Source organism: Podarcis bocagei, assembly GCF_964188305.1.
Source record: "Podarcis bocagei genome assembly, chromosome: 4".
Taxonomy (NCBI): Eukaryota; Metazoa; Chordata; class Lepidosauria; order Squamata; family Lacertidae; genus Podarcis; species Podarcis bocagei.
The window spans coordinates 70,007,005-70,028,728 of NC_138128.1; the positions used below are offsets into that span (position 1 = coordinate 70,007,005).

The 21,724-nt window shown below is 42.6% G+C and overlaps 1 protein-coding gene across 18 annotated transcripts in view; it reads right to left on the reverse strand.

Annotated features, from left to right (window-relative positions):
• Nucleotides 1-21,724, reverse strand: part of PCDH15 (protocadherin related 15) — a 678,468-nt gene that overhangs the window by 217,909 nt on the left and 438,835 nt on the right. For 17 of the 18 annotated variants that reach the window (XM_081189550.1, XM_081189563.1, XM_081189551.1 and 14 more), the window contains one exon: nt 2,957-3,076. The exons of the other annotated variant lie outside the window; for it this stretch is intronic. In XM_081189550.1, coding sequence (XP_081045676.1) covers nt 2,957-3,076 — 120 coding nt within the window. The remainder of the gene's footprint in view (nt 1-2,956; nt 3,077-21,724) is intronic. 18 annotated transcript variants of the gene reach the window in all.

The following is a 21,724-nucleotide window of genomic DNA, read 5'->3' on the forward strand; positions in this document are numbered from 1 at the left end:
CCAGGGAGGGGACTTCTCCCCATGCAGATGGGTCCTTGAATGAGGGGCCAGCATGTGTCACAACACCCTGTCACACACACTTGTACATAATTTGCATAGAACTGCAGTCTGATGAAGTAGAGGTAAAATTCTGGACTCTCCTCTGTTGAAGAATTAACACAAGCTTTTAGGCAAATCAACAGGCCTTCTCCCATGGTTTTATCTTTATTCTTCTTCATGGGGGTGCATTTATACAAAGAGGTAACCATGGAAGGATCTTAGGAATGATTTCTCACCCCACTGTGACATTTCTATGCTTTAAAAAAAATACCAGACAAGTGTATAAGCTCAATTGACTTTCGGTGAAGCTGTGAAATGACCACATTGCCCTGCTAAAAGTGCTCACCAGGAGCAGTTTGTAATTTGCCTAAAAGGTTGTGCAACCTAAAATCATTACAAGGTATGGTAATTGTGATCAAGTTACTTTTGAGCACTGATACCAGTTAAATTTAAACAGGAATGAATCATTTCTATAGCCAAGGATTCCTTGAACTGCTATGTACTGATTCAGATAGCTGCAAGTGATGGGAGACTTTACACGATGGAGCGAAAGTGTGTGGGGGCACAAAGTGCTACAGATCTAATGTATGTTGTGGACACTCCACCTACAGATATGTAAGCTACTCTGTTTGAAGCTACTTCCTTCACAGCTAAGACAAAAAAGAGTGCCGGTGCCATAATTTGCCTGTTGTGGAGATGTGACCATATCACTTCTTCACCATATCAAGCCTATAACAACGAATAAACATCTGAAGTGAATGTCATTTTTTTTCTAAAGACCAAAGGTGTTCAGGAGATAGAAGAAATATTGAAAAGCAAGGATTTTTAAAGCAAAAAGCAACAACTTGTAAACCTATGTTTGGGCAGATCCACTTTAGCCTGCAGCTGATTTAATTTTCTTTCATTTTAAAATATATTCTATGCACATAGCCTTCACTTTGACATAGTAATGTTCTACATATAATAACCTCTTTTTAAACATAGCAAGGGGAACATTCCATCTCATGAGCCCACATGGGCAGTCTCAAATGGCATACTTTAGCAAGACACGGACTTACCAACATCATCAGCAGCTTGTGAGAACTAGGTCCATCTCTTGCTGAATATTAAGCCTTGCATATCAGTATTTTCTCCATCTCCCCCAACACCCTTGGCAAAGTTTCATGGAGCAACACAACACATTGTTTTCCCATGCTTTTACCTAATAGTGCAGTAACAGTGAGTGCAATTATTTTAATCCAACAAAAGGTGTGCCAATCATTCTCCTGATCAATTTTCTTGAACACTGATTCTATAACTTTCTAGAATACAAACCATTCACATCTCAGCTTTTTGTATGATCTCAGTCACAATGCAGTCTCTACTATTACCTTGGAATAATAAGCAACCTACAAATGATAGCAATCACCCCTCCTCTTCTCATCAAAATGTACTTATTTTAACCTGAGTTTTATTATTATAGTCTTACTGCCACTGATAATTTAGAGCCTTTGCATAGCAATAATAATCCAAATGTGTTGTGTGTGTTTTTTAAAAAAGCTCATTTTGTCTAAAATGAAGTATTTTAGATATATATCACAGGTAAAAGTTTTCTGTGAATAAAATTGTGTTTAATTCTGCAGTAAAATATTTCCTCCAAAAATGGGCAGTCTAAAATATCATGACACTATTTTGACCTGCCCACTAGGAAACCTTTTTAAAAATCCTATCGACTAAATGCATCTGAATTAAACTTACATAAACTCACTGGTTTGAAATTTTTGTAAGTTAAAAAAGAACAGAATGCAAAGCCCAGTTTTAAGAATGATATAAAATGCACTGATAAGTAGATGTACTACTATGTTTTCTATTTAGTGCTGCAAATGAAAGTGCCTATTTATTAATACCATAACTCTATGCTATACTTAGGACCAGTTCACACAGATCATGTTAAACGTTCAATCATCACCACTAGAACTGGGGAGATCACACAGTCCTCCCCTACACAAGTAAATCCTTTAGTGAGTTGGGACCTGAACATGTAAAATGCCTACATCAGTGAACACCACTCACTGAATCCCACCCCTTGTTCACAGTGGATGGATCAAATGAGTGGCCAACATTCATGACTCTACTTCACACTAAGCATTCTACATGTGGTGCCCTCCCATGTCATCCTAAAAGTACATTCTACATGTGGCATAATGGAGGATAAAGTTCCATACTCATATGCCCTTCTTGGGTCCACACACATAATTGCCTACACAAGTAGTTCCAGTTGCCATGACCTATTTTTCCAGGGAATTGATATGAGCTGAGCATTATGCATTCAGTTGTATTTACACCTTCAGGACTGGTTCTTGAACATGCAGCAGGGGCATAAGTGTGGGAAGAAGAAGCACATGGGATTCTAGAACTCTACCAGCAGAATCAAGGAAGGGGTTGTTGTTTTTTTAATGGCTCATTCTCTCTAAAGAACTTCCACACATTTTTTGTCAGGTTTTACTTGTATGCATAATCTGTTCTACATGTGTATGATTAAAAGATCTCCCTCTGCCCCCGCCAAAAAGAATCACTCTCAAATAGCTTAAAAATTAATAATGCCAGGTTTCTTGAAGAAATGCTTTTGGGCTCATAAATCTATGTGTGATACAAATCCCTTTTCCAAATCCCACATGCAAAGGAAAGTCCAATTCATCCCTCCCCAGGATGCTATCTCCATGACGAATATACCTGTGCCCAGCACCACACACATCAAATCAACCTTGGGTTCAAAGTGCCTTATGAGAAAATGTTACCCAAAAAAAAAAAAAAAGTTCAAAGATTTAAGAAAACTTAACAAGGGCAAATTCCGTTAAAGATAAACTGAGAGCGCCTTTGTATCTTATTTTCGTTCTTCCAACAACACATGTTTACTGAAAATAAGAATTTCACATACTGGGTCGCTGGGATTGTACTGGATGACGTACTCTATCTGTCCATTGGGACCATCATCTATGTCTGTGGCACCATTGTTTCCAGAGAATCCTGTAAAGATGGTAGTTCCAACTGGTGTCAACTGCAACAACAAAAAATGATGTGCACACTTAGGAACCCTTGAAAGACAGAAGAAGAAGAAGAAGAAATCCAAATAATGGTTTCAAGTAAAAATGTAGTTCAATGATGTGCTGGCAATGCTACCCTGTCAGACAATGTTACTGGATGAATGTATTGTGTGCACAAGCATTTCAGCTTGCCAGATGGAACAATCTCCCTCTCCTTTTCCTGCATGCTGTTCTGGAGGTTCTCCTGACCCCAAAGAGTCAATTTTGGAGGACTGGGGACACAGAAGGGAGGAGAGGGGGGGGGAAAGCTGCACTGTGCAAGTGGAAGTCCTTGAATGATGGAGCTCATTCAGCTAATCCCACCCATTATCCCTACTCCCAGTTCAATGTTCCTTTAAAAAACCCCTAAAAAACCCCTCAAGAGAAAATAGGGAGGCTAAGGGCACTTCGAGTGCTGATATTTTTAGGTAGGATTTAATCTCATACTGGCAAATTCACATTGTGCAATTAGTTGACTGAGAGCTCTTGTGCAACAAACCCACTTCCTCAAAAGTTTTGACCTTTTATTGCAATTAAGTGACAGGAAAATGCACTGGAAACTGAAGGATGCAACATCATCTGACCTCCCCACAAACAAATAAAATGGGATGTTTGTTAAATAGCTAACACCATCCCTATCCCTGCAAACAAATCAGGATGAATACTGAATAAACAGGCTGTCTGGAAGTGTCAATAGGCTTAATCACACACTGCAGTCCATGAATGGTTTGCACTCTAAAATTAAAGAAATAGGGTATGTGAGAGAGTGAGGCTAGTTACAAATGATGAGAGGCAATTATAAGGCTGCAAAACGCTACTGACTGGTTGAGAGGTGTACAGGCAAGCAGCACCATCCAGCGTGAGGTATACTGGCTCAGATGAGCAAGAGGAAATTGCACACCATGGCACTTTATACCATTTCAGGGAACAGTGAAATGCAAAAATTACACTGCATGGCACTTTATACCATTTCAGGGAACAGTGAAATGCAAAAATTACACTGCAGGCTTTTACAACACAATCACATCCACACGTACATCAAAGTAACTACCACCATGTTCAGTGGGGCTCACTCCCCCTGGTAAGTGCATACAGGATCGTAAAGGCAGTCTCATTGTCACCTTCAACTTCTCTTGTTCACATGCCAGATATCATTTTGAGGGAAATATATGATGTTTTGGTGTTCGTCTGAACAATTTTTAGCACTGTGGAGCTCTACTTCCTACCAAAATTTTAGTCGCTTCCACACTGAAGTTACTGCAAGTTGCAAGGATGAGGGGATGACTTATTAGGCACTTCTAAGACTCAGAATCCACATGTAAATGCTACTCATGCTGATCCCTGTGCTATTCAAACTATATGTGCATGGGTTTCACAACCTCGTGGAGCAATGCTATACGATTCCACAGAAGATTATGCTGATCTTCTTTTTCTTTTCTTTTTTTAAATAGTTTTTATTGCATTTTTTTCAGATACAGACAGAAAACAGAAAAAGGAAAAAAGAAAGAAAAATGTAAAAGAAGATACAAAAGATCATAACCCTTTAACAGCTTATTCCAACTTTCCATCGAACTTCCCCACGTCTCCCGCACAATGCATTCTTAATAATAAATTTATCAGCAAATTGTAACCTTGTTTCATGTGTTTCTTTGGTACTTTCAATTGCAATTTAAGTTTAAATCCCTTATTGTCTATTTACTCTAAAAACAAAATGTATTATCCTTTTTAACATTTAAACTTTGATCCCTTCAATATTGTTATCCAATTTCATAAATATTACACTCTCATTGCTGGGGCTAGCATTTCAAATTATGCGTCATTTTATAGTTCATATAACTTATAAAGTTTTTGCAAATAATTCTTAAATTTTTTCCAGTCCTCCTCCATTGCTTCTTCTCCCAGGTCTCGGATTCTGGCAGTCATTTCGGCCAACTCCATGTAGTCAATCAGTTGCGTTTGCCACTCTTCCAGCGTGGGTAAATCTTGAGTCTTCCAATATTTGGCGATCAGAATTCTTGCTGCAGTGGTAGCATACATAAAAAACGTTCTGTCCTTCTTTAAAACCTTTTGGCCGACAATACCCAAGAGGAAGGCCTCCGGTTTTTTAGGGAAGGTGTACTTAAACACCTTTTTTAACTCGTTGTAGATCATTTCCCAGAAGGCCTTCACTCTTGGGCAAGTCCACCAAAGGTGAAAGAATGTTCCTTCAGCCTCCTTGCACTTCCAACATTTGTTATCAGACAAATGGTATATCTTAGCAAGCTTGACTGGGGTCATGTACCACCTGTATACCATTTTCATAATGTTTTCTTTCAAGGCATTACATGCCGTAAATTTCATACCGGTGGTCCATAATCTTTCCCAGTCTTCAGACATGATATTGTAACCAATGTCTTGAGCCCACTTTATCATGGCTGATTTAACTGTCTCATCCTGTGTATTCCACTTAAGCAGCAAGTTATACATTCTCGATAAAACCTTGGTCTTTGGTTCTAACAACTCTGTCTCAAGTTTCGATTTTTCCACCTGGAATCCTGTTTTTTTATCCAACTTAACAACCTCGTTAATTTGAGCATAATGAAACCAATCTTGCACCTTATCTTTTAAGTTTTCAAAGCTCCGCAACCTCCAATTGTCACCAATTTTTTCTATTAGTTCCCAATATTTCGGCCAGCCGGCCTCCATATTGGGTTTTTTCCACGCCTTAGCCTCCACTGGTGATAACCACCTCGGAGTCTTACTTTCAAGTAAGTCTTTGTATTTCAGCCAGACCATAAAGATTGCTTTCCTGACAATATGGTTTTTGAACATTCCATGTGCTTTTGCCTTGCCGTACCACAGATACGCATGCCATCCTAACGAATTGTTAAAACCTTCCAGGTCCAGGACATCTGTATTCTCTCTGATCTTCTTTTTCCCCTTCTTTTTCAAGTACAGTGGTGCCTCGCAAGACGAAATTAATTTGTTCCGCAAGTTTTTTCTTCTTGCGAGTTTTTCGTCTTGCGAAGCACGGTTTCCCATAGGAATGCATTGAAAATCAATTAATGCGTTCCTAGGGAAACCGCTTGCCAGGCTGGCGGTGCGGAGAAGGGCTTTTCTCCGCACCGCAAGCCTTCAGGACAGGTACGGGAACAGAGGGGAAGGCGCGCAGCGCTTTCCCTCTGTTCCCGGGGCTTGCGTGGGAGGAGGGTTTTTCCTCCCCACCGCCAACATTCAGAACAGCATTCTGAATGTTGGCGGTGGGAAGGAAAACCCTCCTCCCACCCCAAGTCTTCAGGAAAGCCATCCGAAGCTGGGCGGCGGGAGAAGGTGTCCCCGCCCCCCCGCCCGGCATTGGAGCTTCGTTGCGATGCCAGGCGGCGGGAGGAGGCGTTCCCCCCCCCCGCCCGGCATCGGAGCTTCGTTGCGATGCCGGGCGGCGGGAGGAGGCGTGTGTGTGGGGGTCTCTTGGAATCTAAAGCTGCAGCAATGGAAGGAACAGGACCCTCTTGGGATATGAATACTCTGCACTCTCTCCATCTAGACACAGGTTGCATATATGTGTAAATAAACCATGTACAATAAAGACACCACAGACTCTGCTGTGCCTCACTGTTTTAAAAGGAAACAAAGATCCTGATAAGCATGCCTGGTACCCCTGGAATATCAGACTGCTCAGAGATTGGAGTGGCATGTAGCTCTATGCTTATTCAGAACTATGGTTATTAGAATGTTAACAAGACTTAATCATTCTGCATGCATTTGCCAGATATAAACATTCTAAAATTGATTTCAAAATTCTACCACTGAAATTCAATTGCCCATACTCTCTCTCATTCCAATTTTTCAAAATCTGCAATTTTTCAAACTTATTGAAATATCAAGCCCACACTTTAATGTTAGTACCATTCCTACATCAAAAATCTGTTTCATCTCCGTCACACAACATACACTTGTGAGAATAGTTTTTACAACTCCCAGAAGCAAAACATGACACCCTGTCTTCTGATGGGAACAAAGCGTGTTCTCCCTAGCAGAGAGCACGTGTTGCGGTTGGGAACAGGCCACCCTCCAGTGACTAGGCAAATTTAGTTGAATCCCGACCATTTAAATGGTTAAACTGGGTTACTGGGGTGTTTTGATTGTTGCCAATTCGGAGGAGGGGTCAGAGTCTATATATACAGGGGCCAGACGTTGGCACGGCCTCTTGGCCGTTTTGCATCGGATCACATGGAGCACTTGGACAATCTTCTCATTGTCTGGTTACATTTCTTTATTTCTTTATTTTCCCCTTCTTTTTAATCCTCTCTAGTCCCTTAAATAATTTAATTCCCCCCTTTTCCTGTTCAATTTCCCACCCCACCCCTTACCCTGCCCTGTAGGAAGATTCTCCCTGTATCTGTGGCTTGCCTTTCCCAATAGTGAGAGAGCCCCCGTTAGGGGCTTTCTTTTGCAAAGAGGTTTCCCCAATTTCTCTTGTTGAAATTGTGGGGCTAGTCAGGGCTGTTCCCAGCTTAGCTGGTATCACTTTCGTTTATAGTATCCCCGAAGGTTGGCTTTATGGCTCCCTGTGCCTCCAAGGACTATGAGCACTCTGTATATGCTCTTGAACTATGCTGTTTCTGAACAAGTTTATTTTCTTTAAGTTTGTTTTGCCCTTATAGTGGCGACTGCCATTTTAGAGATGAGCCATTGTGGATTAGTGGCTAAAGTGTAGGACTAGGACCTGGGAGACAGGGTTCATATACCCCTCTTAGCCATTGTTATAACAAAACAAAACAAACTGCTCCTTTTGGGCTATTCTGTTGCTGGGTAGTTCGGCCCATTTGTGATAAAAGAACTTTGGGTTTCTTGAAGGGGTGCTTCCCTCTAAAAGGGCAAGCAGGGGTACCTGGACAAGCTGTGGGCTACCTCAACTCTGCTATTTCACTGGAAACATTTATGCCTGGCCTAGCAGGTGATCCTAGGGCTTTGCCCTAGAATTCGATGGCCTGGAAGCGTTTCCGGCCTCAATAGTGTCCCCATGTGGTCCATGAAGCATTGGTTTCACTGGGTCAGCGGATAGTGCCGGTAATGCCTAGGTTGCAGGATTGGTCGCTGTATGGGACAGCTGCATGCTCCCCCATAGCTCTACCTGGACACTTAGGTCCTTTTGGTGGTTACCTCACCGCAAGGGATGTAACGGGCGCCATGTTTGCAATATGCAACTGGGAGAAAGCACCTTTGCGTGCGTTGCAGAGCATGGCGCTGCACGGGCTGCAATTGCATTGCATTGCTAGGAGATTTGCAGTTGCATTGCACGGAGGGTGTGTGCATTGCATGGAGGGTGTGTGTGCATTGCACGGAGTGTGTAGTTGCATTGCACGGAGTTTGTTGTCGCATTGAACAGAGGGTGTGCAGTGCACGGAGTGTGTAGTTGCATTGCATGGAGTGTAGTTGCATTGCTCAGAGTGTGTTGTTTTGTTTTGTTTTTGCATTGCACGGAGTGTGTGTGCATTGCACGGAATATGTAGTTGCATTGAACAGAGGGTGTGCAGTGCACGGAGTGTGTAGTTGCATTGCATGGAATGTAGTTGCATTGCATGAAGGGTGTGTGCATTGCAGGGAGTGTGTTTTGCATTGCACGGGGTGTGTAGTTGCATTGCACGGAGGGTTTGTGTGTGCATTGCACGGAGTGTGTAGTTGCATTGCACAGAGCATGCTTTTTGCATTGCACGGAGTGTGTAGTTGCATTGCATAGAGAGTGTGTGCACTGCACGGAGTGTGTTTTTTGCATTGCACAGAGTGTGTGTCTGTAAAGGAAGCTGGCTTGGCGGCAGCTTGGTTGGGACTTCTTTAGGGGTTCTGGCCAGCGTCGGCCCTGTAAATTTACATATCATGATGGCAGCACAAGATGCCCCCTGCCCAAGCGGGGGCTGGAAGCTGGCAAGCAATAGCTCAATACCTTTTGCCCATATTCCCATTTTATTTAGGGATCCAGTTGGATATCGTTGCTAAAACATACCACTTGGCTATGGAGAAGCTGTCTGCCTTGAAGGAAGTTAATTTGTAATACTTCCTCTGTAGCAAGTGATGCTTCACCAGATCCGATCTTGCTGGGTCACTTAACTAATCTTCCCACTAGGCCAGGCTGCCTAGATTTCACCCCTCCCATATCCAAGAATCTCCTGAGGAGTCTGCTGATTCTCCAGAGAGGAGGAGGCGTGTTCTGGTCTCTACTTATTCTGCTCCAGCACCAAGTCAGTCAGTCAGTCAGTCAGTGTCGGAGAGGGAGAGAGACTGAGTCTTAGAGATCATGTGTAGAGATAAGGTTGCTGCTAAGGGCAGCTGCAGACACTCAGTGCAGTGCAGCATTTATTTATACTTAGACCTATTAAGCTCTGTATATAGTTTGTATAGTTGTAGATAGAATAAAGAAGATATTCTACAGAGCTGCTCTCCGAGTTGTTTATATACTCTGCTGTACTCTGCTGTGCGACGACTGTCTTTTTGTTGGAGTGAATCTGGTGCTCACAACTCTAAGCTGTGAGTCCACAGCACTTTGACCTGTTCCTGTGCAGAAGGTGGTCTCTGGAAGTGCTACCCAGCTCGCCTAGCCCAGTTGGGGCTGAAGTGGATGAGTCCAGTTGGTGGCACTGGCTCAAGGGCGATGCTGACAGAGGTCCCCTTACCTTTGTGTATGCCTACCAAGTGTGGTGAAGGCAGATATCAGGCGATGGTAGCAATTCCTGAATGTATGCAATAGTAGTTCGCCATGGCAGGATACCTTGAACCCGCACAGGGATTTTCAGGTTCATGCTGGTGCTGCTGGATCTTTGCCCTTTGGTTTTTATTTCAAGGGCTGCTGGTGTGCAAAGCTATGGCCTCAAGCCTGGTGTGGTGAGGCAATCATGTGACATAACTTTTCTTGAGTTTTCCCCATTGTAGTAGCAGTTCACATGTGGCCCGAGGAGTTCAGTGACCATCGGATCTGCTTTTGGTCTGATAACCAGGTAGTGGTGAGCGTCTTGGCAAAACAGTCCTCACGCTCTAGCACAGTCTCTGCCCCTCCGCTCATGCTTTCAAGCTGTGCCACTTAAGGTTTAATATTGTGCTTTCTACTCTCCAAATTACGCTGACACTATCCGATTTTCAGATGAAGCGCTTCAGATCCTGGGCTCCAGACTCAGCTATTGCCAGACTTTTCCAGACCTGTGGCATTTTGACAACAATTAGTAATTTCAGAGAGCGGCAGCTTCCATTTCCCCTTCTGCTTTTACCTCTTATGGGAAGGCCTGGATGGATTTCTTAGCCTTAAGCTGGCAGTTCTCGGCCATTCAGAAGAATTGGCCCCCATCCTCTGAGCAGATCCTGCAGTATTTGGTCCACCTGCTGCAGATTGGGGCATGCGGTTATAACTATCCGAATTCAGTCCGCTGCAATGTCTGTTACATTGAAGCTTTATTTTTCAGAGACCCTTGTATAAAGTTTGCAGTGCGCAGGGCCTTGGAAGGTTGGAATAGGCTCCAACCTCATAGGACAGTGGGCAGGAAGTCGGTCAATTTTTACCTATGCAGTATCTGCAACAAGTTAAAACTTGTCTGCGGGTTAAAGATCAAGGTGAGACTCCTTTCAGTAGTCCATTGCATTTTCGCACTGAGGGTTGGGAAAATGGTTGTTGGAGCCAGCACGGGGCTGAGAGTCTGGAGGCTTATTGCTTCAGGACTTTTCCTTATCCTTTGGAGCTTGTCATTAGAGTTGGTAACTCTAAAACAGACTTAGTGGGCAGGAGTGCCACAATCAGGCTTCCCGCCACAGGTGAGGAGGGCCCTTGCCCGGTTATGGATAACAGAATATTTGGCTTTTTATTCCCTGGGGGCTGGCCCGCTCCTAGTGCATGAAAATGGGTTCCCGTTAGCCCAGCATCAATGTGCTTACGTCGTGCACCAGTTATTACGGCCTGCGGCTTGCTTACCGCTGAACACGCCTCATTCCTTACGATTAGGTGCTGCTGCAAAGGCTGCACACTGGGGGCCTGTCAGTAGACAGGATTGTGAATACGGGTCATTGGAAGTTTGACGCTGACAAGGGTTATATCAGGAGGTGTCATAATGATATCTGTGCTGATGCTTGCCTGTTATTTCCTCTTTTTTCCCCATAGGAGCAGCTGTGCACTTTTGGGCCACAGCTTTGTACACTAGGCTGGCAAGCGCGCTGACGAGTCTGGACTGGGGCGCCATCTCAGTCTTCCTTCCCATGTGAACATATACTGGATGTCCAGATGGGGAATGCTTTGGGAGGAGATCCTTCCTTTGGTGCGGTCGAGTGTGACCTGTGCAGGTCCTCCCGCAGTGCTGGTGGTACAGCTGGGCGAGAATGTTTGCTGTCTTCCTCCAGCATAAGTTTGCATTCCTGCATGCAAGAGGGCTTGGATTGAGTTGATGGCAGCTCTCCCTGGACTCAAAATAATTTAAGGCATTGGTTCAAGGTGGTTTGGAGGGGGGGTTGGAGCACCTGTCCCCTCCAATGCGCAAAGATGTTCTATTAAGGGAATCCAAGGATTCGCCATGCTTTTGTCGACCCCTTTTGAGGGGTAGGGCCATGCAAGAGTCCCTGGGAGCATTTGGGGTGAGCTTGAGTCTGATCCTGGTTCATGGCTCCCCCATGCTGTTTACTGGAACTGACGATATGGTGGGGCCCAGTCGTCAGTGCTGCCCTGCTGAGGTCAGGTGCAGCTAGTCGGGAACCAATGCCTAGACAAACTACCACCGAACAGGCCAGAAAGCATGTTAATAAGGCGGTGGATAATAGAATAAAATAAATAAAGTAAATAAAATAACAAATAAAATAAAATAGGTCCTTGCTTTAGGTGGTTCTGTAATATTGCACCCTCCTATTTTTCTTCAAGGCAATTGCCCTCTTTAGGGCAGATGGGGTGCATCTTTCCCCTATGGGGAACGACACCTGGTGGGATGCGATTGCCTTGGGATTCATTGCTCCCCCACAATGTTTGCTGGTACTGACGATATGGTGGGGCCCAGTCGTCAGTGCTGCCCTGCTGAGGTCAGGTGCAGCTAGTCGGGAACCAATGCCTAGACAAACGTACCACCAAGAAGGCCGAAAAGCATGTTAATAAGGCAGTGGAAATAAAATACAGGTCGTTGGAAATCTAATGCATTCAAAGATTATGTTCGTTAACATTATTGGTGTCTTACAAATTTTGCTTGTTTTATCTTATTTATCAGGTTTAGCGGTGACCTGTGTTTGGATTGTGGGGCACAGTATCGTCCATTGGGCTTGGCGTCGCAGCACGGCAATCTGGATTGGGTCCAGATTCCGGCTTTCCTCCACATATTCACTTGTCTTGGCTGTCCAGATGTGGGATGCGCTGGTCGGAGTTCCTGCCAAGTATCCGGAGGCAGTTGCCCCTGGAGGGGCCGCCAGCTGCTATTGTGGTGCAGCTTGGTGAGAACGACCTGGTGCCCATGGACTGTTTGTCACTACGTGCTGCAATTTTGGTGACCTGGAGACGCTGCGTGCAATGGTGCCGACAGCGAAAAAATTTTGGTCAAAGCTTTTGCAACGCTGCGTTTGGAAGGGCAGTCGTTGCCTGGCTGCCACTGAAAGGGCCAGAAAACGCATCAATTCTGCTGTGGTCAAAAAAGTTTTGGAGCTGGTGGCGATGCAATTTCCCACCCCGAGATTCTTTTTGAGAGGCCATCCTTTTTCCGAGCTGATGGCGTGCACCTTTCCGCTTCAGGGAATGAGGCTTGGATTGGTGCGGTGGTGACCAAGCTGAGGTCTTGGTTGGGGCTGTGAGTGGTTTGGCGGTGAGCTGAGGGCTCCATGGCGGTTAGGCATTGGTTAAATTGGTGCTTGGAGGGGTAAGTGCCTATCCCTCCAAATGATGCGAATGGGAATTCCGTTAAAGGAAATCCAGGGGCTTGCCATTCTTTCGTCCTTGTCCCCGGAGTCGGACTTGGGCCGTGCAAGCCCCAACGGAACATGAGGGTGAGAGGTGTGGGTCTGTGTCCCAGCTTCATCTCTCACCCAATACTTGTTTCCCACCCTGGCTTCCGCTGGTATCCGGAAGGCCAGCTCTGTCCCTGAGGGCATGGACAGATAGTCATAACCAATGCCTAAGCAACCACTCACATTTTTGTATTTGAATAAAGTTGTGGCCAAAATTATGCCAAAAACCTTAAACAAAAATTGATGTGTGAAGTGTGAATTATTGGGGGGCTACTGTGACTCAACACGCAACTGCTGGTTCTTACTTCACTAGTGTAGCACTGCAGGAGTTATCTAGAGCATTACGGCACAACTCTTGATATCCTAGAAATATGTTCTTCAGAAAATGAATGGCAAAGCTTAGTATCAATCAGAACCATTTGGTGAAGAAGTCCAATGAACATTGGAATATAGGAAGATGCATTATACTGATTCAGACCATTGGCCATCCAGCTTACTACTGTCTATATTATTATTATTATTATTATTATTATTATTATTATTATTATTATTACCACCACAACCACCAATACTACCCAGCAGCAGCTCTCCAGGATTTCAGATAGTGGGAGTTTTTTTTACCACTGGGGTACAGTTCTCCCCAAGGGTCAAACTTCACATGGTTGCATTTAAACAATAAATGCCCTTATAAAATGTACCGCAATAACATGAATAGGACCAGGACCAAAGTGAGCAGAGAGGGCTTTAGCTCTTTAGACCTTGCTGACATCCTGTTGCCCATTGGCAACAATTGGAGCTTCCCTCAGGTGGTGGAGGGCGGGGTTGGCACTTGGATCCTGGCCGAGGGGAAAGGAAGCTCCAATGTTCACAACTCACCAAAATGCTGACCTGCTTGTGTGTCAATGAAATGAATGGGGACTGCACAAGAGCACCATAGTGTTTTTCCTGGATAGCCTCTCTGTTAATCAAGAGATTTTAGTTATACTGCATCTCTTCTGTTGCCATGGACTTCAGGGTGACCCGGATTAATAATTTTAATTAATATGGTATTAGTTAAAAACAGTAAATTACTGTACCATATGAAAATCATGTTGTGTGCCAACACAGCAATTAATCAAATTCGTGGGTAGAGAGAAAAGATACATGGCTTAGATTTATTTTTATTTAAATTATAAATGGCTCACTGAAGACTATAAAAATATAACTGATTGCAACAACTGATGAACACAACCCACAGCAACATGTACACATATTTTTCAAATGCTTTTTTCCCATTTATCACACTTCTTGGATTTATTTATTTTTAAAGCAGTTTGTATTTTTACTGATTTTGTTTGAAAGGGGATTAAACAACCACGCACCCCACAAAAATGTATTTGGCAGATACAATTATGAAATAATTGCCTGCATATGAGAGCCAGGATGGCAGAGCTGTTAGACTGTTTGCACTTGGAAGACTTGGATTCAAATGCTGGCTTGTTTGGGCCATGAAGTTTATTGGATTACTTAACTCAGTCACACTCTGTCTCAGCTTAAAAACACCCACACAAAAATCACTGAAAACCCTCCCATGTTTATGGAGGATGCTATACTGCTATGATTTTGAAAGCTGATATTGTTCCTTGGACAAGTTATGCTCCCAACCACTATTTTCAGAACAAACAAAAATATAGCTTAATAACAGAATCAGTTTGCTTGCAGAGAGCCTTTCGGAGAGATATGAATATGATGCATGGCTTATTTTTCAAGAAGCTAGTAGTCATTGCTTACACTTAGAGAATATTTTATTAGAGAATGTTATTTGCTTGCCACTGGCCTTTGGCAGAAGGAAAAAATGCACACTATCTGTTTTGGGTAAACAGAACACAGAGAGACAAGTTGACTGTGCTCCTCCCCATTTCTAAGTAATTGCTTTCATAATTCTCTCCCCATGGCAGTAAATATTGTATGACCAGTACACAAAACTCCTTGGTTTACATATTGGATGCAGGAGAGTTTCAGAAGGATTTTAGATACTGATGTCAGTTGAAGATAAAAATACCAGATCTGCAAAAATGGATAATTCTTTATTTTACTATTAAGGACCATTCGTCCATATAGTCTGAATTCTCTATCTCAAGCAGGTTCTGGATCCTTGGAAATCAGTCAAATATTGGAACAAGGTGTACCAAAAGGCTAATGATTGCAGCTCCTTACCAGATAGATAACCATGCTACTTGCATTTTGTTTTTTGTATCAAAACAGTGCCGTTCTGAATGGCAGAAACTTGCTGCTAAGAGTAGATCAGGGATTAGAGAATCTGAAATTCAGGGGGCAAATATGGCCCTCCAGGCTTCTCTATTTTGGTTCTTGGGACTCTTGCTACGCCACACCCATTCTCCCACAGGCCACACCCCTCATTTGCCTTGCTCCACACACACCTGAAGTCCTTTTGCCTGGTTGTGTGCATGTGTGTGTGTTTGCATTTCCTTCTTAACTTTATTTTTCAGTTTCTAAAAATGCATATAGCCAACAATCACCATTATACTGCTACTCCAATAAGCATTCCCTGTATATACAATGCAAATATGCAAATAATACAATCCAATTTAGGTAAGTTTGTCAATAGCTTAAAATCACTTACATCAGTTAGGTGGTTTTGTAGGGTTGCCATACGTCTGGAATTTCCTGGACATAGCCAGGATTCAGTCGCAGCAAAGAGTGTCTGGGCGGAATTTGCTGAAACATCTGGGGAAATCCGGACATATGGCAACCCATGATGAAAGTGTAGATTTTGGCGAATTCTCTTAAAAATAGATCAAAAATGCATTTTTAAAAAGAGATCTTGTAAAAGAAACTCAACAACTTCTGTGTTCAGATTTTCACTTTTTGAAATATGGCAACGCTAGGTTTTTTGTGTACTTGAACTATGCAAATATGGTAGAGTCTTTAAAAATATCCACCCAGACATGGGATGAAATAGTCTACTTGTGTTCAAGGGACCCATGCCTGATCAAGACCATTTCATCCATCCACTTTGGCTCTTGCTCACCCATAGCTGGAATACAGTCCCTCCACCAGGGACTGAAAAAAAGTTATGCCCTCCGGGAGGAAACCATAAATGTAAAAGACTGACATTCTAAAGAGGAGCAGCCTCTTTCTACCCTGGAGGTGATAAGTCCTCACACAAGCCCCAAAGAAGCACAGATGGCAAAATTAGGATGGCTTAGATGAAAATGGACAGATAAAATCAGCAGAGCACAGATGTGATGCTTGCAAAAATAAAGAAAGAATGTACCTGTTTCAGTAGTTATGGGGGCATCCAACTAATTTCCCCCCTCAAAGATGCACTTCAAGTTTCAGGGCAAGTTCGGTTTCCAGCACTCAAAACAAAATATTTGGTTTTTCTTGGAAAATACAGTTTTACACATGTCATTCCTATGTCTATCACCTCCAACAATACAGAACCTACAGTCTATTGTTTTTATTCCCATCATTTAAAAAGCTCTTCATAGAACTGTGATTTTGTTGAAGAATGTGATGCAGATGCAATGAAACGGCTTTCCTACAATTGTGGTTTGAAACATTCAGTAAGCTCATTCATGCCCATACTTGTGATCTTTCGTCATTCAATTACCAGCATATGCTGACCTTCAACCAAATGCCATGAAAGCACTCCATTGAAAAGTATAGTGTTTGACTTAACAGTACATCCGGTGATAATGAATATTCTGTTTGTGGTAGTGCTATAACAATGGTGCATTTATTCATGAAGGTCATTGCTTGATCAATGAGGAATGGTGTAAGGTAAGTCATCACACAGTATGTCTCAATAACAGGTGGCATTTTCGGAATGCTGATTTGAGGTAGCAGTCTTCCTTTACTTAATTCAAAACGTTTAAAACATCTTTTTTAAAAAACCTCTCCTCAAGGTTATAAAAATATGAGTGTTGGTGCAATCAGAAATTTAATCATGGCAACCAGCAGCAAAGGATATGCAGTGAACGGAAAGCATCCAAAATGAACCCTAAGACAAGAGAGAACGTATGTCAAGATGCTGAAAAAATATAGATTTTATTCTCAAAGCAGCCCAGTGTGTTTCAGGCAATGCTTGTTTAAAAGACTTCTGTGGATCAGGAAGCAAGAAAGCAAAGCCCTGCTGGCTACTAGAAAGAGTGCGGGCTACCAAGCACAGCCAATCTTTGTAGAAGTCTGATTGTCTGAATCAGGAGGTGTACAGCATGAATAGCTTTCAACCCCCACCTCCTTTTCACATGGGCAAGTCTCAATTAAAATATACCTTCTGCACATCTACATTAAGTGAATCTGTGTGCTTTATTGAGTCCTGTGAAACTCCCTGAGAAATAAAATAATTCAAAGCACTTTTAAATCACATTACTTCCCCCAAAGAATCCCAGATTTGACCCCTCACGGAGCTACAATTCCCAGCATACTTAACAAACCACAGTTCCTAGGATTCTTTGGGCAAAGTCATGTGCTTTAAATGGATAATGTGCATCTAGCTAGCCTGTGGAACACACAGCCAAGGGATTAGTGTTGAGACCCAAACTGTAGATAAAGACACTTCAAATAATAATTTAGAGGCTGCAGTAAAGGGTAGGAAGTTTGCATTTCCAAAACCCAACAAAACACATCCTATGTGTGCATTAAGCAGGCATTTCCTCTTATGGCCTTTTAGGACATGAGAAAAGCCGCCTCCCTCTTTCTCTGGAACAGATGAACAAGAAGGCTTGGCAGCAATGAGTTATATAGTTAGTGCCATCAAGATGACAGAACTGGAAAGGTTAAATATTCTTTCAGGAACTGTCAGGTGTGATAGTAGTAAGTAATTTACCAGTCCCATCTATAATATTCTGAGGGACCAGAGAAGGCCTTTAACTGCAAACCTACCACCAAGGGAAAAATAAAATTGCTAGGTGGACAAACTAAAGTTGTACAATAGCACTCTCTTTAAGTGCATGTTAGAAAATCACATCATCAGTATGAGGGGAGGGGGAAATTACACCAGAGGCATCCAAGGAAGAGACTGCTCATCAGCTATAGGTTAGCAAAATTTTGTCTGTTGGAATCTTCCATATAATATGCCAGCTCTTCTGAAGCCTAGTTACCTTGTTAATTAGTAAAAATTACTGAATGATATCAGTTAAAACAAAACCTTAGTACCAATGCAGACCCTCCAAGTGTCCTTATTTTCCAGGGACATCCCTGATTTAGAGAAGCTGTCCTGGTTAATGATTTGATTCCAGAATGTCTCGCTTTTCCTTAGGACATCCCTATTTTCACTGGAGAAATGTTGGAGGGTATGGAGTTGAAATGTTGGAGAATATGGAGTTATCCAACTCCCGAGCTGTCTGAAGGCAATCCTATACATGGAAGGGGTTTTTTAAAAATGTTTTATTATGTTTTTATATATGTTGGAAGCTGCCGGGGCAACCCAGTAAGATGCATGGGCTATAAATAGTAATATTTTCATTATGGAATGGGGTGTCCCTATTTTCATCGGAGAAATGTGCCTTCCCGAAATGCTAGTATAACACTGGTGTGCTGGTATGATTGCTAGCACTGCCTTCTCTAAGCAATGATTTACTAGTCAGACAAGCTTTTTAAAGAGTTCAGCCCATATGCCCCACATTTTCGGTAGTACAGTTTTCAGGGACTGAAAATATGCATCAAGGCTACATTCATTAAGCCTATTACCGTGTAGCAGTCTCATTTAGGCTAAGCTGTTTTCTTAGACTTTTTCTAAAACCCACATGAAATTATATAGCCCTTCTGTGAAACCAAATAAAGAACTTTGAACAGGGAGATTTCTTGAAGCTCTACAGCCCAAATCATGCCAGCAGCTGCTGGTGTGACTGCCCACATGAAAATGGGAAAGGGACATAACTGCATAGATGAGCAACTGCTTTTCTTGCAAGAGTTCCCAAGTTCGTTCCTGTCTGAAACCTGGGAGAGCTGGATGTCATATATGAAGCTGGAAAGGGCAAATCCTGCCACATTCGCTTCATCAGACTCTATATGGGACTGCCTTTGAATATCCTTCAGAACCTTGCATTGGTCAAAATGTGACAGCAAAATTGCTCACGGGACCATCCCATTTGCTGGTGAAAGCTTATTGCATACATTTCAGAGCAGGTGCTCTTGTTTGGCAAAACATTTCTGAGACTGATTCAAAGGGCTGATCACCACCCATAAAGCCCTGCTTGGTCCAAATCCTGGAAATCTTAAGGCATACCTGCTTCCTAAGACCCAGTGAAGAGGCCCTTCTGTGTGTGACAAAATGGGATGAAGCAAGAGTGGCTGCAAAGTGTTAGAGGGCCTTTCTGGGCCACCGCTGACCACTGGGGCTTCATCTGGAACCTTCATTTTTTAGATGTTATTAGTTGGTTAAGACAGCTTTGTTTAGGCAAGCCCTTTAAAAAAAGAAAAATCTCATGTAATTTTATACTACTCTGATGTTTTAACTAGCTGCCATTTTGCCTCTTTAGTGTTTTGTCTTAACTTCCTGGAGCTTTAATTATTTTTATTTATGTGTTTTTACTGCCTTGAGTTATTTCAGTGGAAAGGTGGGGATAAATTATATTCATACTCAAAGCTGCATTACGTGCTGATCTTTTTTAAAAATGCCAACACTACCATCCTGATTTAGCAAATACAATCTTTCTGCAGAAACAGGTTTCTGTAGCCGAATCTTCCCAGTCAAGTGTGCAGAAGACTAATGCATGGGCTGGGAGACCACATCCAACTACAACATAAGGCATGTAGAATTCTCATTACCGATGCACCCAAGCTTGTGCACTATCTGTATGCAGATGCAGAAGCAAGCCTTCTACATAGTTCATTAGAATTGTGAACCCTTAAGTTCAGTGCAGAGAAAATGAAGGACAGCTAAGATGGTTAAAGCAATTTAAAAACACAGTTCAGCACTTTGGGAGACAATCCTAGGAACACCTATGTGGAAGAAAGTCCCATTGAAAACAAAATTTACTTCTGAGCAGTGGTGCAATTTACTTCTGAGCAATGGTGCAGCATGGGAATAGAAGAGCAAACTGATTCAGTTGTAGGTGGTTATGGGAAGAAGAAAAGGAGGAGGAGGAGTTTGGATTTGATATCCCGCCTTTCACTCCCCTTAAGGAGTCTCAAAGCGGCTAACATTCTCCTTTCCCTTCCTCCCCTACAACAAACACTCTGTGAGGTTAGTGAGGCTGAGAGACTTCTGAGAAGTGTGACTGGCCCAAGGTCACCCAGCAGCTGTTTGTGGAGGAGTGGGGAAGTGAACTCGGTTTGCCAGATTATGAGTCCACCACTCTTAACCACTACACCATGCTGGCTCTCTCTTCTAACATCCACTATATACTTGAAGCTAAATTAGACTAGTTCTGCCAGTAATTCACATCTGGGACTATTGTATACATCCAATATTTTTAAAGCAACACGTAGCTGTGTGGCATCAATTATTTCATGCCTTACTGTACACTATAATAAACAAATTCCATGATTAGGTACTCAGTTCTGAGATGACATAACTGACATACTGCAATAGATATACGGAATGTTCTTATGACATCCTTTGTCACACCAAATTGCCTTCCTGCCAATTTCCTTCTGACAGTATACTGCGAAATACCTTGTGAACTATTGCCCCTTACTCAGGGTAAAGAATATTAAGCAAGGCTATGTAAAAACAAAATAACAAAACAAATTCCACCTCTGTGTGCGTGTGTGTGAAGAACCTAGAGTCCCTCTCTCTACTCATCACTGGGAGCAAAATAAGAAATGTGAATATGAATGAATGGTTTGCAACTCAGTCAAATATTTTAAAAGGTCAAACCAAACTTGCCAGCCAAATTAACACATCGAGGGACAGATTCCAGTATTCGAAACAATAAAAACTTTCCTATTATCTAGAAAGAGAGGGAATGGAACGTCAACAAACTGGGCACAGTAAAATGTGATACCTTCCACCATGTCATTGCATCAGATGCCTGAGTGTTTAATACTGGGTGCATTTGTTTTAATTGTGCTTAATAAGATATGAAGAATATCTGTCACTTCAGAGACCTCAGGGACTTTCCATCATTATATCTGAGATATATTAAATTTAGAACACCTTGGAAAATTCTGGAAGTACACAATTAAAATAGAAACCCATGGTGATGTCTTATACAGAGTCAGTCTGTTTATCTAGTTCAGTACTGTCTGCACTGACTGACAACGAGTCTTCTCCAGGGATTTAAACAGGAATAATTCTCAGACATGCCTGGAGATTCCTGGGATTGAACCTGGAACTTTTTGTTTGAAAAGCTGTAATCCAAATTTACTGGAATCCACAGAGGAACCAAGTGGTGAAGTGGAGAACTCCCCTTACGGGGAATATTGCATTATATATTGTACAGTGGTACCTCGGTTAACAAACTTAATCCATTCCGCAAGCCTGTTCTTAAACCAAAACCGTTCTTAAACCGAGGCACACTTTCCCGAATGAGGCCTCCCGCCGCCAGTGCCCTTCCACAGTTCAGATTCTGTTCTTAGACTGAGGTAAAGTTCTCAAACCAGGACACTATTTCTGGTTTTGTGAAGTTTGTAAACCGAATTGTTCTTAAACCGGACTGTTCTTAAACCGAGGTACCACTGTACTCATTTATAACAATATGATATAGTTTGATTATGCTTACTGATTGCAATATTCACTG